We start from the raw sequence: 17,959 nt of genomic DNA, 5'->3' as shown, positions 1-17,959 counted from the left end.
TCTGTCTGTTTTCCTTTTTGCCTTTACGCCTCCTCCCTCCTCCCTCCTCCCTGCCTCCTCACTTGACGTTTTCACCATTTTCTTTCTGGCTGTATTGATGGCCAACTCTTACCTCACCTTAGCCACAGCATGAAAACAGACACAGAGACAGACAGAGAGAGAGAGAGAGAGAGAGGGAGAGAGGGAGAGAGGGAGAGGGAGAGTTGGAATAACATCTGGATGCCAGTCAATACAGAATAATTCATTCCATTTTTTAAAGTCCCGTCTCCTCCACTTCTTATCTCCACTCTTTCCTGGGGAGTAAAGTATCCAAATCCTTACTGACGATAAAAACAAATAGATTAGCACTCAACAGATCTTCAGATCCTCCTTAATGTTCTTACAAATCTAACCCTAATAAAAATGTTTCTTTCAGATAGAGGGACTGAAACAAAAAAACAGGTTGTTTTAGTGGAGGGCAACTAGCTTTTCAGCAGCGAACTTTGCTTAAATACATCCATTTAAAGTTGTGACACATTCATGTCAACTGCTGGGTAACATAATCATAATACAGCATATTCTATTTGTTGAGCCTATATATATTTTATTAATAATCTGAATCTTAACAATAACTAAAGCCTAAACCCAAATAAATATGGGGGGGAAATATAAGTAATTGTCTTTTTTAATTGCCTTCCACCACTGCCCAAAAGCATATTAAATATCAACATTTAAAAGTACCAGTAACAACAGTAAAGCCATTTAGGTCCATCTTAAATTAATCAATAATGTCTTACAGCCACATTAAACATAAAATGTAAAAGTGGCAGTGTATATTGTTTTGTATAGTTGTGCTGACAGCATTTAATGTTATTGATGGAAGAGCTAACTACGTTTTTTTTTATTGTGTCATAGAACAACATGCACATGTCACACTTTTACAAACATTAACCAAGAAATCAAATCAAAATCAATCAAAAGTTGTTGCATGTAAACTCTGATCTGCAGTGTGACTACAGCTTTCACATAAATGTAGTGAAATTATTTGTATGATAAGATACATCTGCAATGCTGAAGTAGTAACATCATTTCAAAGAAGCAGAACTTTCACCTGCAGAAGCTAAAAAGAAGTGAGTGCTGTTAGTGGAGGGTGTGTCAAGGCTCTGATCTGCAGTGCTTTAGTGAGGGTAAAGGGCATGTGGTAGGAGGCAGAGACAGATGAAAAAGGTCCATAACTCAAGTTTTGAGAAGACAGTACATTACTTTAGAAATTTGATCCTGCAGCACAGAGTGCATACACACATACCTGTCTGATCTCTAAAGAAGAAGGGTGAAGAGGAGGAAAGACAAAAAAGATGGTCATTTATATGTAATAAGAGGATGTGCCACACATCTGGCAGCAGCTGGATGTCCTTGTGTGTGAAAGAAAGAGAAGAGTGGGAGTTGGGTTTGTGTTGGGGGATTATAAAAGTACAAGTGCGGCTCTCCACAAATGAAGAGTTTTCAAAGCCCCTCTGCCCGGCCGGACCTGCTAAACCCTCTTCATAATTAGATTACAGCTGTGAGTCGAGGGTGGAGAGAGCATCAGAAAAAATAAGAGAGAGAGGGGAGGAAATAAGGAAAAGAGCAGGGCAGTGACAGAGTGGAGAGGCGAGGGAAGAGGAGGCATCTGCTATTCAAACTACCTCTGCGGAGGATTTCCTGCTGAGACTTTGAAGCATCACCATCATCATCATCATCATTACAACTTGTGAGTATCATCTAATTTGCTCCATTTCTCTGTTTCCAGCTTGTGATACTTTCACGAGTGTCGTGTTTGTCTGCACAGTAAAAAGTATAGTCACTGCACCACAAACACCACCATGAACCTCAGAGCAAAGGGACTCTCTGGTTTGTCGTTTAATTTTCCAGTTGTTGTTGATGTGTTTTACCAGATGTGAAACAAGCTGTTCAGGATTATTGTTTGGCTCATTTTTGACGTCGTCTTTGATCATGCTCCAAATTCTTAGACTCTGAAAACATGTATAATACCTCCACGGTGACTCATTGGCTTATAATTCTTTTTGTCATATGGACACAATCCTGCTTTTTTCTATAGCTGTCCTCTTTTCTCTGTCTCCCCTCTTTCATTTAATCAGTTTGCCTTCAAACGTAGTCAGTGGGAGTCATGGGATTGGAGTAAGGAAAAATATGTAAGTTGCTTTATTTTGCTAGATTGGAGTGTAGTCACTTATAGCATGACAAAGACAAAAAGGCTGTTTCCTTCAAATCCTCTCTGAGAGTAACTGGAAGCTAAACAGATCTCAAGAGTTTTAGTATCAGTCCCTTGATTGTGAAGTGTCTTAGTAATCGAAGTGTTAATTCATTAATGGATGACTCCTGATGACCCCTATTCAAGCAAAAGTAGAAATACCACGATGTAAAGTCTAACTGTCTAAGTAAAAGTCTAACTTATGAGTGTAACAGCAACAAGTATCAAAAGTATAATATCAATATGGCGTGTGGTGTTGCCTGTGAATCAATTTGTAAACTGAATTTTGTGCAAAAATAAGCCCATAGGTCATATGTGCAGGTTATTATGGCCCATAGTTATGTGTTGTTGTTGTTGTTGTTGTTGTTGTTGTTAGGCAACATCTAGTGCAGCAACAATCACTTCTTTTATTTCCATGTCACTGACGCACTGGTTCATCTCTTTGCAAGTTAAAATAAAAGTTTGCCTGTACACTTTCACCAGAGGGCACATTTAAGTTTGTTTCGCCTCTTTTCTTCTTTTAAAGGGGGGCGTGTGTCTGCTCGTCATGGCCCCTCCTTCTCTGTTGGTGTTGCTGATGGTGGTTGCCATAGTAACTGGGGCCAGTGCTGCCAGCGAGGAGAATGAACTGGATTATGGGTACTGGAACTACAGAGAAGGAGGTAAATCATGAACCGCTGTTTGATCCCTGATGTTTGAGAGATAAGGGGCCTGGAAATCGCTGAGTGGCAAAATGTCTGAAGTTTGGAATTCTAAGAACAATTTCTTGGTGAAGTTGAAGTTGCGATTTAAAACAAACTTACAGATGAGATGTGTTTGGAAGTTAAAATAATTACAATATGGTTCTCTCTCTGCCCTAAAAACACACACTGCTTACATCTGAATGAACAAACAGTGTTTATGTGAGCTGCCGGCCCTGCTGATTTGTATGACTCATTCAGGCTCTTTTTTTTCCTTTTAATTTGTTAATCAAAGCCTGATGTTTTGGTTTCAGCCGACAGTGTGAATGTGGCCTCGGTGCGCAGCGTAACCAGAGTTTTAGACACCTGGGGAAAACGCATCTTCAATGAGATCAAGACGTTTCTGCACTCACAGCCCAGCGCGCTGCTGCCAGACTACTCCAGGTAACTTTAAATACTTACAGCTCTCATTCTAACATCTCCCATGCTGTATGAGCAGCTTTCGTTTGATTCACGGTGCTACGCCACCTCCCCAAAGAGACATCTGTGACATTTACATTATTTAATGTATCATGACCTGTCAGATGGCAATTAGATATCACAGATCTTTTTTTACACCCTTGTGACCCAGTCTGACCTTTTTTCAGACTCCTCACCAATACTGGGCCGACCTATCGAAGATGCTTGTGTCATTTCCTCTACTTTTATGACAACTCCCCCCCCCCATTCATCCATATTTTAGCTGTCTTCTTATCTCATCTTGTGTTTACTGGCACAAATCTGCCCAGAAGTCTGCCAAATTTTATTAAGAGTCTTGCAAGTCAAGTTTGGTTGAGGATACAGAGGTCATGTCCTCAGTAATGTGTCTGGGTGTTGTGGGTTATAAATTAGAGATGCATCATCAGCCTAATACCAATGAGTACTATCTGCAGAAACCAAGCGCCAATCCAAAATTAGTGCTAGTTCATGGGAATCATCTCAGTGTGAGGTAACATGAGGCTGGGGAATGGATGCTGTGCTGAAATAAAAACTGAGCCTGCAACTGGCTGTGACTGTATGTGTGTTACTGATATTAGACATGAACAAAAAAACTGTGCTTGGACTGCTGCTGCACCAGCTTCAGTGACCCAAAGAGGTGTTTACATTTCATCATCACACATCACACACAAATTACACATGATGGGTTATTTAAGGCTGAGTCACAAAAAAAACTGAAGATCACAGAAAAACAGAGGCTCAGACAACAATCTCACCGCAAGGTCCATTTAGTCTTGGAGCTTTTTGATCATATCACAAATCATGATCATCATCGGCAGAAGCAGTCAAGACAGTTGCCATGGAGTTGTGGACGTAGCAAATTTAAAGCAATAGTTCAACATTGTGGGAAATAGGCCAACACCTACTCACTCTCTTGCTGCGACTTTAAAGACTGATACCACTGTTATTTCTGTCCATATGAAGTGACAGCAGGCAGAAGGTTAACACAACGCAGCACAAAGAATAGGCTAAATAATTAGACCTCTTGGCACCTTTACAGCCTGCAAATAGACTCCGTGTGTCTCAATGACAGTGAAAACAAGATGTTGTAAAAATGATGGTCCCGCAGCTAAATGAACATGTTATGTTTTCCATTGGTTCCCAGCTGTTGAAACATTATTTTCAGATGACATAGCTGTGTCCTGCAATGAATTAGGCCTACAGAGTGAGCACTTTGGCACAGAGCTCTAAAGTTCATAAAGTGGCTTCAAAGAGATGCAGACACTAGTTAGTTAGGTATGACTTCCGGTTAGTTTGTGTGTTTTGTGCCTCGTGGGTGGGTGTTTGGGATCCTTAGACTCGCTTCAAGTCAGTTACCAGTGCTCCAGTGTCTCATAATCCGGTTCACGCCCACGCTCACGCCTGCATCACGTCGACGGTTGTCCTGTTGTAGTGATAAACTCGAGCCTGAGCCTCCTGTGTTCGTCCTGCAGGGTGCGCCCTCTGTCCGAGTCCGTCAACGACCTGTTCAGAGAAGTCTCCCTGCTGCGCCGGCGCATCACCGAGCTCTCTCATCGCCTAGCAACGCTGGAACCGTTCCTCCGTCACCACGGCTACCGGGGGGAGGGGGAGGAGGCGGCCCTCGCGCCTCGCAGCCTGAGCGGAGAGGTGGCGAGTCTGGCCCGCTACACCCCCAGGACCAGCCCGCCCAGGGGCAGCCGGGTGGTGAGGAGGAGACGGGTCAGAGTCCTGAAGAAGGCAGGGGGGATGAAGCTGCTCCAGAGTGACACATAGAGAAGGAGGGAGGGACATGAAGGGTGAGAAAGTTTTTGTGAGAAGAAGGTGCTCTACCTATGTTAGCTATATTATGGAATGTGTAATATCCATCTATGAACTATAGATTACATTTTTTGAGGAAAAATATCATGAGATGGGCCTTGTTGTGTGCAGGAACCATCATGCATAATGGTTTGTAATAATCAAAAGATAACTAATATCTTGTGTAATAAACTCTGGTGATTATCAGTCTGTCTTTGTTGAACTGTTCATGTCAGTTTGAGGTCAAGACAAGGCCTCTACACAATGCTGTTATTAGGCTATGTGATGTAGTCTTCCTTTCCTATTTTTTTCTTCTCATTTATTGACACGTAATCAAAAATTAAGTTTTTAATTGAATTTAGCCTGACTGGTTGTTGGTCTGACCAAAATGAGTGATATGAGCACTGTGCTTCGAGAACGACAGATGGTTTTAAAAAGTGAATAGCCTAACTCTGCTGTTATGGGGGCACTGTCAAAGCAGACTTTAAAAACAGTGACAAATAAAACGGCAAAAAAAATCTTCCAAGCCATTGCAGATAGCCTACCTACCTAAAGTTTTTTTTTTATTTTTTATTGTAAATGATTGGAGAAAAAAATCCAAAGAAAAATTAGAAAATCATTACAATTATAGCGTGTGTGCCATTGTAAGCTACACATGCAAAGATAAAATGCTGCATAAATAAAGAAAAAAAAGTTTCAAATGGAAATTTCATTCACGGAAATTCATCTTGAGGTCAAAAATAAAATCAATACTTTGAACAGGACTGTCTCTATGTTTCTTAATACCAATGAGACTATGGTTCTTTGGAAATAACAGACCTAAAACTGTTACAAGAAACATATATCCTACCTAGAGTTTATCTTAAAGCAGATATCAGTGGAATGTTTTTGTTAATATAAGTCCTAAATAGTCCTATTTTCCGTCAGCAATCACTTACATGAAGTATTTCAGCCTAAACACGAGTCTCTCCGTCACTCTGCTCTGCTGTAACCCGAGGAGAAAATTTTCCTTGTGGGATACAGTGTTATCCAATGAGGAGAGAGAACGGCATGAAGGGCTGTGTGTGCAGCCAAGGGATGCGCGTGAATGTGGTGACGTAGCACGAGGACCAATTGATGCCTGACAAGGGCGGGGGCTGCTAACTCATGGTGCGTTCAAAGAAACTCGTACTTTGTGTTTTTCCTTCCTGTGAAGTCATACCAGTTCGATCTGGTACGAGTTCACGGGTCGGAAGTTACGAGTGGCCGTTATAGGGAACTTTCACAGACAACAGGATGGTAAAAACACGAGCTACGGGTTACCTGGAACGCTACCAAGTCGTAGTTGTGACTTGAAGCTGTAACTTACGGTTTCAAAAGCCTGCCTTGAACGCAGCATTAGCCGAAACGGCCGTGAAGCTGATATCTGCTTTAAGTTAATGAGACTTCAAGCTGGTTGCGTTAAAAAATAAGTGACATAATTATTGTGTGAAATTTCAGACGTCCACCTGGCCTCTATGTCCTTAACTACACCCAGTAAGTGGAGGATGCCATGTTTATGCCACAGGGTGTCAGTGCTCACCTGCTGCCACAATCAGACGAGACATTACTCTGATTTATGGAGGTTTGATCTTTTGTTTTTTGCTCAGCTGAAGTCAGGCACAGTCCTCGTGTGCCCAGCAGGGGGTGCCTATTATCTGCTAACATAATTATACTGTTTGTTTGCAGATGATGATCATATGTGTGTGTGTGTGTGTGTGTGCGTGCATGCTGTGGGCACAGGCATAGAACTTTATGGCTTCATTAAAACTTTGCCAAGTGTTTCTACAGCAACCAGCTTCTCTCCTCTTCTACAACTCTGCTCATCATCCACACCACACACTGCAGTGTGGCATGTCCCTCCTCTTTTTTTGTTTCTTCACACTTTCACTCATTTCCAGCCTGCGTCTACTCTGCACACTCACCACTTGTCAATTCCCCTTTTGTTTCCCTGTGATTCTCCTGCATGCGTTTCATCTCCCACCCTCCCCCTTGTTTCATACTGTAATCTGTGCATCAACCACACCATCACCCCTCCTCCGCTTCGTCTCCTCTATTTCTCTCCCTTCTTCTCTTTTTCTCTCCTCTCTACACTGCTATGTGTGGGCGTTAAGCTCAGGCTGTACTTTCCATTTTGGTATTGTATTGTCAATGCATTGTTGCATCCAATCCAGTTAAGATGCTGTGGGAATACTGTATAAATCTCTCTCTCTTCCTGTCTCTATTTCTACCCCCCTCCCTTCCTCCCCAAACCTATCTCCTCCTTCCCCGTCTCTGGAAAAAGAGCCAGTTGCTAGGTAACAGTTAATTGTCAAGAAGTAGTTACATGTGTTGCAATGCATCCGGAGGTTGTTGGGTTGGTGCAGGGAGTGAACGGCTAGGCAGAATAGATGGCTAAAAGAGAGAGAGAGAAGAGTGGAGAGCGGTGAGTGGATTTTTAGATAAAGGAGTTAAAACTGATTAAAAGATTATTTCTGCAGCCTCACCTTGCTCTGTGTCGGCATCCACGAACACAGATGTTAAAATTCTCCCACCAAAAATATATACATGAGGGAGCGGTGCATTTTCAAACCTGCTGGTTTCTTTAAATAACTCCTGTTGCTGGACAAGGCTTAAAGAGAGAGTCTGAGTAGTGAGGGGGAGTGAGGTTTTGGAGGAGAGGGGGGGACTTTGATCTTGGCTGCTCTGTGCAGTTTGCATCACTTCTCATTTCCCTCAATATATCTCTCATTATTGTTTTTCCCCCCTTCTCCCTCTCACTGCACCTTTTTATTCTCTCGCCTCTCGAGTCTACAAAAACACTTGTCCAACACGGTGAGTAACATCAATCTTGTACAATGAGATTGATGTTTATGAAAAGGATGAGAGGAACAAAAACAGATGTAGCAGAAGATGACGTGCAGCAGACATTATCTCTGATCCACTGATGACCTGTGGGACATAACAATATGATCTGTTACAACATGAACCCAGTGTATTTGAATGTCAAATATAAATGGGTCACGCATGAAAGAAGTTTTTATTGCCGACTGCCAACCTGTGGACACATCAAATCATAAAAACAAACAGCTTGAGGGAAATAGAAGAATAAGACAAACACATGTGTGAGTTCTTATTTTTTATTAATACTCAACACTTTTATTCCAAAGAGACAGAAGAATAATATTTCTCAGCACTTATTTTCACATTGACTGTGTTTAATCTCATTTTCAATATTACTAAATATTCAATCAAATTTGAAATACTCTCTTCACACAAGTAATTTCTCTCCATACAAAAAATGTGAGGGTGAACTAGATTTTTGTCATATGTACATTTTCACAATCTGTACAGGTCAGGGATGGATATGTTTGTCCTTCTGTGGTAAAACATAAGAACAGAAGATGTGGCCAAATAGGGAAAAACAACTGAGGCTACCTGTGTAAATATGCAATAGATATTCTATTGTGCTTTCTGTGTACCAATTAATAATGGAGCTTTACAATTTTTCCCTTGGGAAAAACAACTGCCTAAGACGGTCTTTGACCAAATCAAAAATAATAAAGACAGAATCAACAAACCTTAAACGTGCACGTCATGTCTAATAATGAATGATTGCACATATCCTGGCTCGAAGTCATTACAAAAGCAATTTTGCAAGGGGACCTACGAATCAATGATTTATCCCAAATAGATCTATTCTCTGCTGTTTTGTACAGTTTTTATCAAAAGTCCATGAGCGTGAGGTAAAGTATTTACATACACATTCTATATTACATGTACAATAAACAGTTACATCTCACACACACTCTGTCTCTCTTCCATATGAGCACACACAGAGGTAATCAAGCGTATGTATTCAGGCACATACAATAACCGAAAATAATGAAACGTACCAAGAAATAATCGAAGAAAAAGAAAGAAATTAAATTAAAAAAAAGGCTTCTTCAGTGATGAATGAATGTATTAAGACCTCAACCTTGTTAAAAAGCATTTACACAAACTATCAAGAAAATCGATCTTTGTATAATATTAACAATAAAAAACGTTTTCTATCCTTGTGAAACTCTTTAATCAATTTAGCCATATTTATTTCAGTATAATCAAAATTTAGACTATTAGATTTGTGTCTTCTCTTGCACAAACAAGCACACACGCGCACACACACTCACAGTACTACATGGATCATCAGTACCAATGAAATTGATAAAACTCCAAAAAACGTTCAGAAACACCCATTTTCTTGGGCTAAAGGTTTAAAGTTTTAAAAAAAAAAACTGAAAGAAAGAAACTAAGAGTATACATGCAAGTCCTTACAAATGCCTTAATATCATACATACTGACTTGTCAACCAAGAGAAGGAAAGTCTTGAAGTTTTGACTGGGATGTACAACAAACTAAATGTTAGATCCATTCAGTCAGATTGTGCTTATAAGAATTTGGTTTGGCAAGATGATTTAAAGTCAAGATTAAATGATAATAAATAACTGAAAATAGACAGTATAGTTGTCTTTAATAGTAAAATTGTATAATTAATGGTGAGAGCTGTAAATTAGAGAAAACATACAGTAGCTTATTCTTGTCATTATAGTGTCAGCAGAGATGACCTGCGTGTCTGATGCTGTGGACCTGGGAGCCGCCTATTGATGAATAATAACTCAACTCAACTGATACTAGTTATTTTTAGGACACCGTTTACTGTCTCCTGCCTTCCTCTTCATTCCTATTCTCCACAAACAGTTTCCTTTTGACACAATCCACACAGGACCCTGGACCTGAGGGCAAGTTCTCTCCTTAATCAAAATCTCAGCATGTGAAAGAGATTATGGCCCACTGGAGGGAGAAATCAAGGTTACATTACATACTGTGATGTTCCTGTGTGGTGAAAATGTGAGTTTGAGCAACATGGTGAACAATGATGACTACCTGCCCTGTTAGGACAGCTGCTCAGACAGTAGCTTTCAGAGTTATATAAGATGATAAATGTCATTTTCATATCTCTCCATTAATCCATTATGAAGCTAGAGTCAGCAGCCAGTTAGCTTAACACAAGGGCAGGAAACAGAGCCTATCTACGTCCATAGGTGTCTTCCAGCAGCTGTGTGTAGTGTGTAGGTTGTGGTTGTGCAGACCAATTCATAATCTGTTAATTGGCTGAGCTTTAGGGATGTTGGTTGGTGGGATGTATTACCTTAGGGCACAGCCAGACTGGATGTTTCTTTATTCCCAGTTTTCATGCCAAGATAAACTAGACTGCTGCTAGCAGTAGCTTTATTTTTACCAGACAGATATGAGTGTTATTTATCTTTTCCTTTAACTCCTTGCAACTACGCTAACAAGCTTATTTCACAAAATAATTAATTTACTTTACTTGCAGGAGGACACTGTTCTGTAGCTGTACGGTGAGTAAGCTACAGCAGCTTTTAATTTACATGCTATATCAAGCTTCAAAGAAACAACTGTCTTGTTAGGACAAAAAAAAATGACGTGAAAAACAGTAAAGTTGAGTAAAGTATATTTTGAATAATTGCAAGACTAAACAATGTGGTGACTATTTGGGGCTGTGTGTACCAGTGCAGTTGATGTTATGCCTGTTGTGGCTCCTCTAAAACTGATGAAAAAACTCTTTAACCACTGGAACTCCTCACATCCATACACACAAATGCTCATCACCATCTAATACAGAAGGCAGGGCTTATAGCTGCAAAACTGTCACGGCCAATTGAGTCAGACCCAATGAAACCCCATGAGTAAGAAGCAGACATTTTAAATGTGATTTGTATTTAATGGATAGTTGGATCCTGGGATATCAGTTATGAGGAGGTGATGTGATAAAGCTTGCTGTTGAACTTAAAAAAAAATGATTTAAAGGAAAATGACTTAACTGTTAACTGTGGAGTTAATAGTACAAGAAGATATACGTTATTTCTTCACATACAGCAGCACAGCTCTGTCGTACCTGACTTTTGGGGGGAACAGGAATGTTTGTTTTATCATGGCACTGTGGTTTTAACCCTTATAATACTGCTGTTGGTAACTTTTATTGTTGGGGGGGTCGATGTAGGAATTTAAGCTTCCTCGGCTGCAGCAGTTTTTGTTGAGTATCACACCTGTTAGATACGAAAAAAGCCTGTTACGCTCATGAAACTCGACTCTTGTATCAGACTCTTTCAGATGTGTTTTCACTCAGATCGCGTGCCAAATTTTTTTTGCAGGTGGATCTGTCGACCAACAGAAGAGATCGCATGTGTAGAAAATCAGTATTAATCCTTTAAGGCACATCCAGCTCAAAATGCGAGACCCATTTGGTGCTGCCAAGCAGAAAAATGAGAGGAAATGGCAAATCAGTATGATGATGTTGCTTCTGCAGCTAAAAGAAAAAACCTCCTTTGCAAATTTATGAGTACATAGAATGTACTCAGCAAGTCATGCCTTTCACATACACTTCACAGCACTCAAAAGTAAGAAAAGTAAAAAAGCAAACATGAATAATTAATAGCAAAGAAGAGTCCAAATTACAGGAACTTCAAAAAGATCCATACTGACAACTGGTGTACCAGCCTCCTGTAATATTGGTAAGCTAAGAAAGAATTAACATCATACAAATATGTAACATGAACTATTTAAATAAATAAATAAAATTTAAAAACAATCCAAACCGATCATCATTAAACACTAGAATAATATTCAATAATATTATTAACATTATCAATACAATTATTATTAGTTTACCCTGTTACTTCAACAGAAGCGTTGATTTCTCATTCATGATTGTATTTCCGTTGTTAAACAAAATGTTTGTTTTGGTGTTAAGGAACTGCAGGAGGGAGGGAAAGACAATGAGCATGTGAAGAGCGCAGAGACTGGAGATTTTATTTCACTTTCCCCCCTCCATCCCTCCCTCCCTAGCTCTCTTTGAGCGTCGAAGCAGCACCAGAATCCTCCGCTCTCATTAAAAACTTGTCTCCCGCCGGACTTCACCACAGCTTAGCCTGCAGTGGCCTCTGTGTATCGTCCAAATTCTTTCCATTTAGTGGAGTGAGAACAACGCACACAGCATCGCGTCTCCTCCTCTTCACAGAGAGGTCATCAGCCTGAGCCGTTTCGCTCTTTTTTTTTGGCCTCTGTATGTTTCTCCGTTCTCCTGCTTTTCTTCACCCACTTCACCTTCCCTTTCTCTCTCTCTTTCTTCCTCCGTCTTCACCCTCAGACATCTGACTCAATGCTGGAAAGCTTTTCATAAACATGTCCGTTGCTGGCACCGTTGAAGGGTCTCTGTCCCTGCCCCAAACCTAACGTGTCCCTGCCCCCAGGCAGTAGCTTGTTGCCCCCGTGGTGGTTCCCCATGGGCCCTCCCACCCCGCCCAGACACAGCTCTTTGGGGAACCTGGGGGCCACATTGGAGATCACCCCAGCTGTGGCGGACGCAGGCAAATAGGAAGTTGCTCCCATGGAGCCGCGGAAGTCCCCTCCTCCTCGGCTGTTGTTGAGAAGTTGCTGCTGCTGCTGCTGTTGCTGCGTCTGTGGCTTTTTGATGTAGTACGGTTTGGCACCGTGTAATAGACACTGGTCGTCGCCGAAGGTTGGGATGAAGGGGTTCTGGTTCACCTTATCTGGGTAGAGAGATTTAGACAAGGAGTAAGTCCCGGCCCCTCTGCTACCACCACCACCACCACCACCACAGCCCCCACCTCCCATCATAGCTCTATCTCTGTCCCTCAGGTCTCTCTCCCCCACCGACCGTCGATGCAACCCACCTTCGCCTCCTCGGAACAGGCTGAAGGAGGAGCCTCCTTTCGCCCTGTCCCCGCCTATTCCCCCGAACATGGGAGACTCTCTGTCACCTGAATACCTCTCGAACATGTGAGCGTACGGGCTGGGGCCCTCCATGAAGCGGTCTTTGTCTTTCAAGCTCACGCTTCGGGGTTGGCCGAACTGCCCCCCAGCGCCCCCACCGGCCCCTCCCATGCGGCCCGCCCCCTCCCTCTGCAGGTCCACAAATGTGTCATATGAGTGTTGCCTCCTTAGCACCCTCCCGCCCGGCCCCAGCTTCCTGCGCTGTGCCTGAGTTTGTGTCTGACTGGGTCCTACGCTACTCTTGCCTCCCGGGAACACCATGTTATTATCCTCGCTGATGTTGTAAAGGTTGCTTGACTGAATCTTACAGGAATCGCAGCGCTTGCTAGCGGAGCTGGGGCGACTGCTGCTCCCCCCAACTCCGCTAGCTGAGCATGTGCCGCCTCCTCCTACGCCTCCGCTGTGGTGACACACACTGTGGCAGTTACGACACTCCCAGTCGCCCCCTGCTATGCCCCCGCCTCCTATCCCAGAAACCCCCTTCTCCCAGCAGGTGTGGGCCTGCTGTCCTGCCGACGCTGAGCCCATCCCACCTTTACACTCTTGTTTCTTGCCTTTACCTTTGAGGAAGTCTTCCACGGGGACTAAGCTTTTACAGATACCACCACCGCTACCGCCGCCCACACCGCTTCCTCCACCTCCACCCTCTTGCTCCCACTTGGCCTTGCCCTCCTTGGAGCGGAACTGGTCCGCATAGAACTCCCTCAGATTCTCTTTGTCTTTGCGGAATAAGTAAGGTGAAGAATTACCCCCTCCTCCTCCCCTCTTCCGCTCCAGGGGAGGTGAGACCGTGCGGTGCGCCAGGGGCCCGTGGGGGAAGTGGTGGTGGACGGTGTGGTGGTGGGGTCTCCTCCTGAAGGCGCTCAGCTCTATCTCGTCCTGCTCCCGTCTGCACTTGGCCGAAGCCGGCCTCTTTTTCAGGCTGTCCCTGTACTGCTTACGCCGCTTGGCGTTGCCCTCCAGGTTGCCGTAGGTGACGGTGTGGGTGGAGATATCCGATACATCGGAGCGGATGTTGCCATCGTCACCCCCTGAGCCTCCCCCGCCCCCACCACAGTACCTGTCATGACCCCCGATGAGCCCTGTGCTGGATGCGCCTCCTTTGAAAGAAAACCTGCCGTACACATTGCTCCCCTTGAACCCACCCTGGTTCGATTCCGCAGGGGGGTGGCCAGCGATCAGGTCAAACTTATTGGTATTCCTGTGAGTCATGGAGGGGCGGGGCTGGGTGGTAAAGATGGGCGCTACCCCTCCCCCTAAACTGTCACAATCGAACATGCCCCCCTCCAACGAGCTAGCACTGCCTAAGCTGCGCGGCCTATTAGGCGGGGGGCCGGACATACCCAGAGCCGAGGCCGGGTGGTGGTGCCGGTAATGGTCCTGGTACAGGTTGCTGTCCTTCAGGGGCAAGTTGCCAAAAGTTCTCTCCACCTCGTTGATGTAGTCACTGAACATGTTGTCCTCTGGCAGGTAGGGAGGCGCCGTTTTGCAGTCTGCGGGGTGACCTACCAGGCTGCGCCGATGCTCCTGTATGTCATAGATCGCCGACTCACGCCCGCTGTGGCTGTACTCCAGGGCGGCGTGCGGAGAACCGTTAATGCCGGGGACGGCGGTCATATCCTTGGCAGTGCGGAGCAACCGCAGGATGTTGGAGTGGGTGTTGTTCATGTTCTTCTTCATGGTGGCCGAAGGTGAGTCTATGGTCGACTTGTTTTCCTCGATTTGTACCCCATGGATGCAGCTGTAGATACCCTGGAGTGTGACAATTAGAGACAAAAGGGAGGTAGAGAGAGAAAGAGAGGGTGAGACAGGCCATGAGAGGAAGGAAGGAAGAAGAAGAGTGAGAGTGGTAGAGTATGACACTCAAGTGAGAGGAAAACAACAGTGAGACTCATGGCAGTAGTGAGGAGTCAAGAACCAGAGGGGATTTAATGATAGAGAGACGAGGCCAGACACCAGACACATAAACAGACAGAGAGAGAGAGAGAGAGAGAAGCAAACAGAGACAGAGGCAGAGAGAGGTTAATGCATCAACATGTTCTCTCTGACCACCCTCTTGTTTACACACTATTTAACAGTAATAGGGGCTGAGTTCATAAATGACTTTTCTCAGGGGAATAGCATGGACCCTCACAGCTGCTGCTCAGCACTCCACCTTAGACACAGAGAACTGAGTGAGAGGGGAATGAGCATATCAAAGCCTTGATTGATAACACAAGGGAGGCAGTAAACTCATGGTTTTGACCGCCAATCAATAGGATTAATCAATGCCATTTAAATTCAGCTGACACTGGTGCCACTGGCTTTCTAGATCACAAGTGTTTTACTTGTTTTCCTTTCAGAAAAAAACACTGTCAAGGGGCTGGATCCCTTCTTTTTTTTCTTTTTTTTTTTTTTAAAGTTTATTGGACTTTTCTGAGACAGAGACATTAACAATCTGCTTAAAATGTCATTATCCACCAGTTTTTGTGGATTTGTTTTGGTTGGTTGGCAAAAGCATGATTTTCCCAGCAAGGGGGGAGCCATTGCCAGTGAAGTCAAACAAGCATGTTCAAATGAGGGCTGAGGGAATCTGTGGCCGAGGCGACAGCCAAATCCGAAAGGTCGAGGATACACTACCCACCAGGCAGCGCGCGGGCCAGCGTTCCTCAAAGGCGTCAACTTGTCAGAAACAGTTTCTGTCTCTCTTAGTCACTTTCCCTGTCACAGAGCTACATTCATGAATCTGAATTGTCAACCCTCCTTTCTTTTATGCCTCCTCTCTCTCTTTGTGTCTGTTTTATCTCTGTTTCTGGGTGCTCAGGTGAGCAGCAGCAGCTCCAATGGGATCATCTTTATCTCTCTACATCTAAAGCTACTATGGCTGCTGTGAAAGGTAATGTAACAGAGGGTACTGGCACATCACTGTCTATCCTTTTCTACTCTGCCTTTGTCCTACGACCGGTTTTATTCTTTATCATTACTCTTACTAACCTGTGTCCTTTTCTGCCTCTGTATCTTATTAGCCCTTTGTGGTCTCATGGTTTGCCCATCCTTTCACTTCCTTTATGATCTACAATTTTCTTGAGTGGTTCATAATCTTTCCTATTATTCCTTTCTCAAAATACAACCTCAAGTGTTTAACAAGGCATGAGTATATAAAGGATATCTGGCTGTAGGTCCATTTTCTATAGAAGTGGTTATAGTTATAGAACCACCGTGACAGATTGTGTCTTCACTTCAAATGGATGTTGCAATTCAAGACGTTAGATCAAACACATTAGAGCTTAGAGTGAATCTACAGTAGAACCTATCCTGCAAAAAAAAGACTGTGCTTAAGTTTCATGGAAAAAGTATTACAGCCTCTGAAGCTACAAAGACTGCTGCCAATTCAACAGAGATAAAAACCCTGTCTGTTTTTGAAGTGCTCAAGGTCGGATCTGCCTTTCAAGTTGTGTCAGGTTAGTCTGAGCAGGTGTAAACCAAATGTCACTACAATTAGAAACACCTTCAGTCTCAGCACCAAACACATAAACACTTGTGTCCTTTTCTCAAGCAAATAATAACTGAGACAATTTGTATGCAACTACACCTTCCTTTCCCTTCTTAAAAGGTAACATTATGTAAATGAATTGCACCTCAAGCAATTATTTATCAGGACCCAAACAGCCTGCATCAATAACACGGAGACACCTTGTTAAGTGACCCATCTGAGCAGAGTCGTAACTACTCTGAGATGAGCTCATCGACATCCACCAACACGCCTTCAGGTCAGCAGCTGAGAATGTGCAGCATAGTAAGTGGCTTTTATTTCAGAAGGACTGAGTTGATGAACAGTGGATTTTCTCAGTGGCTGTAAAGAGTTCACAAAATAGTTACCTGTGCAATTTATTGTGCAACTCTTGACATAGTTCGACTAAATAAAAGCTTAATATAAGTTAGGTGCATCAGGATGCTTCCATCAATGTGTGTGGTGGATGATCACAGTGTGTCTGAAACCCTGTTTCCCTACTGCTTTGCCTATTATTTGCTGCGACTTTCCAAAATGGCACTGAAAAATCCCATTCACATCAGGTGGTGATTGGAAAGGTGTGCAGAGATGAAAAGGGCTGAGGTGAGGCTTCTGTCACTGTCTCTGTGTAAAAAGATGTGCAAAACAATGAAGAACTCTTGCTGCGTTCAAGACAACTCGGAAGTCGGAAAAAAAGAGCTCTGAGTTGTAAAAAATGAATTGAATGGCGTCGAACTCGGAAATTACAGGTCGGAAACTCGGGTATCATATCAGAGCTCCGACTTTCTGACTTGACGCCACGACAACATCAAAACATGGCAGCCCTCGTCTTAAACGGTTAGAATTTAGACATTTTAAGTTCTTTGTTGAGGTTTGAATGCATATTTTTGTGTATTATTGCAGTAGTACGTTTATATTTAGCTGTGATTGTTGTATGGTGTGAAATTGTGGTCCTCATATGTGACGGAAATAACGTTTAACTGTTATCAAGGCTATAACATTATATGTGCACTCATCTGCGGCGTCTCCTCTCCTCCAAAATAAACATAATTTACTGCTGCATTTATTTTTCGTATTCAGCTATGAGCCACAATATGCCAAACTTCCTTCAGGTATCCATGTTTTTTTTCTTCCGAGTTCCTGCAGCGTGAACGCAATGATGTCGGAAGTCGGAAATTTCCGAGTTGGGAATTACGACCTGTAAGTTGTTTTGAACGCAGCATCTGCCTCCAGACGAGTAAAAACTAGTTAGTTTTAAGGGTGCTGCCACCTTAACATAACATTTCATTTGTTTTTGCTGATATTATAGAATAATTTTGAGACTTGTGCAGGCAGCTGCAGTCAGTCACACAGATTTCAATGAGCTCAGTGAAATCTATATATAATATATAATCTATAATGAATCTAGAA

General features: G+C 43.1%; 2 protein-coding genes across 2 annotated transcripts in view; one reads left to right on the top strand and one right to left on the bottom strand.

The window, feature by feature from the left end:
* Positions 1–2,133: 2,133 nt before the first annotated feature.
* Positions 2,134–5,412, top strand: LOC310987190 (uncharacterized protein). Its single transcript, XM_083973383.1, has 4 exons — positions 2,134–2,171; positions 2,757–2,892; positions 3,225–3,354; positions 4,881–5,412. Exons 2-4 carry the CDS (start codon positions 2,778–2,780, stop codon positions 5,179–5,181), a joined length of 546 nt encoding a protein of 181 aa, XP_083829509.1. The 5' UTR covers positions 2,134–2,171; positions 2,757–2,777; the 3' UTR covers positions 5,182–5,412.
* A 6,996-nt stretch (positions 5,413–12,408) lies between these two features.
* Positions 12,409–17,959, bottom strand: part of grin2bb (glutamate receptor, ionotropic, N-methyl D-aspartate 2B-b) — a gene marked incomplete at its 3' end in the record, with an annotated part of 76,808 nt that continues 71,257 nt past the window's right edge. The window contains exon 14 of the mRNA XM_083980249.1: positions 12,409–14,811. Coding sequence (XP_083836375.1) covers positions 12,409–14,811 — 2,403 coding nt within the window. The remainder of the gene's footprint in view (positions 14,812–17,959) is intronic.

This window comes from Trachurus trachurus (genome assembly GCF_905171665.1).
Source record: "Trachurus trachurus genome assembly, chromosome: 1".
In the NCBI taxonomy this organism is placed as follows: domain Eukaryota; kingdom Metazoa; phylum Chordata; class Actinopteri; order Carangiformes; family Carangidae; genus Trachurus; species Trachurus trachurus.
Note: the sequence above shows the minus strand (reverse complement) of the source record. Positions and strands in the feature narration are given on the sequence as shown.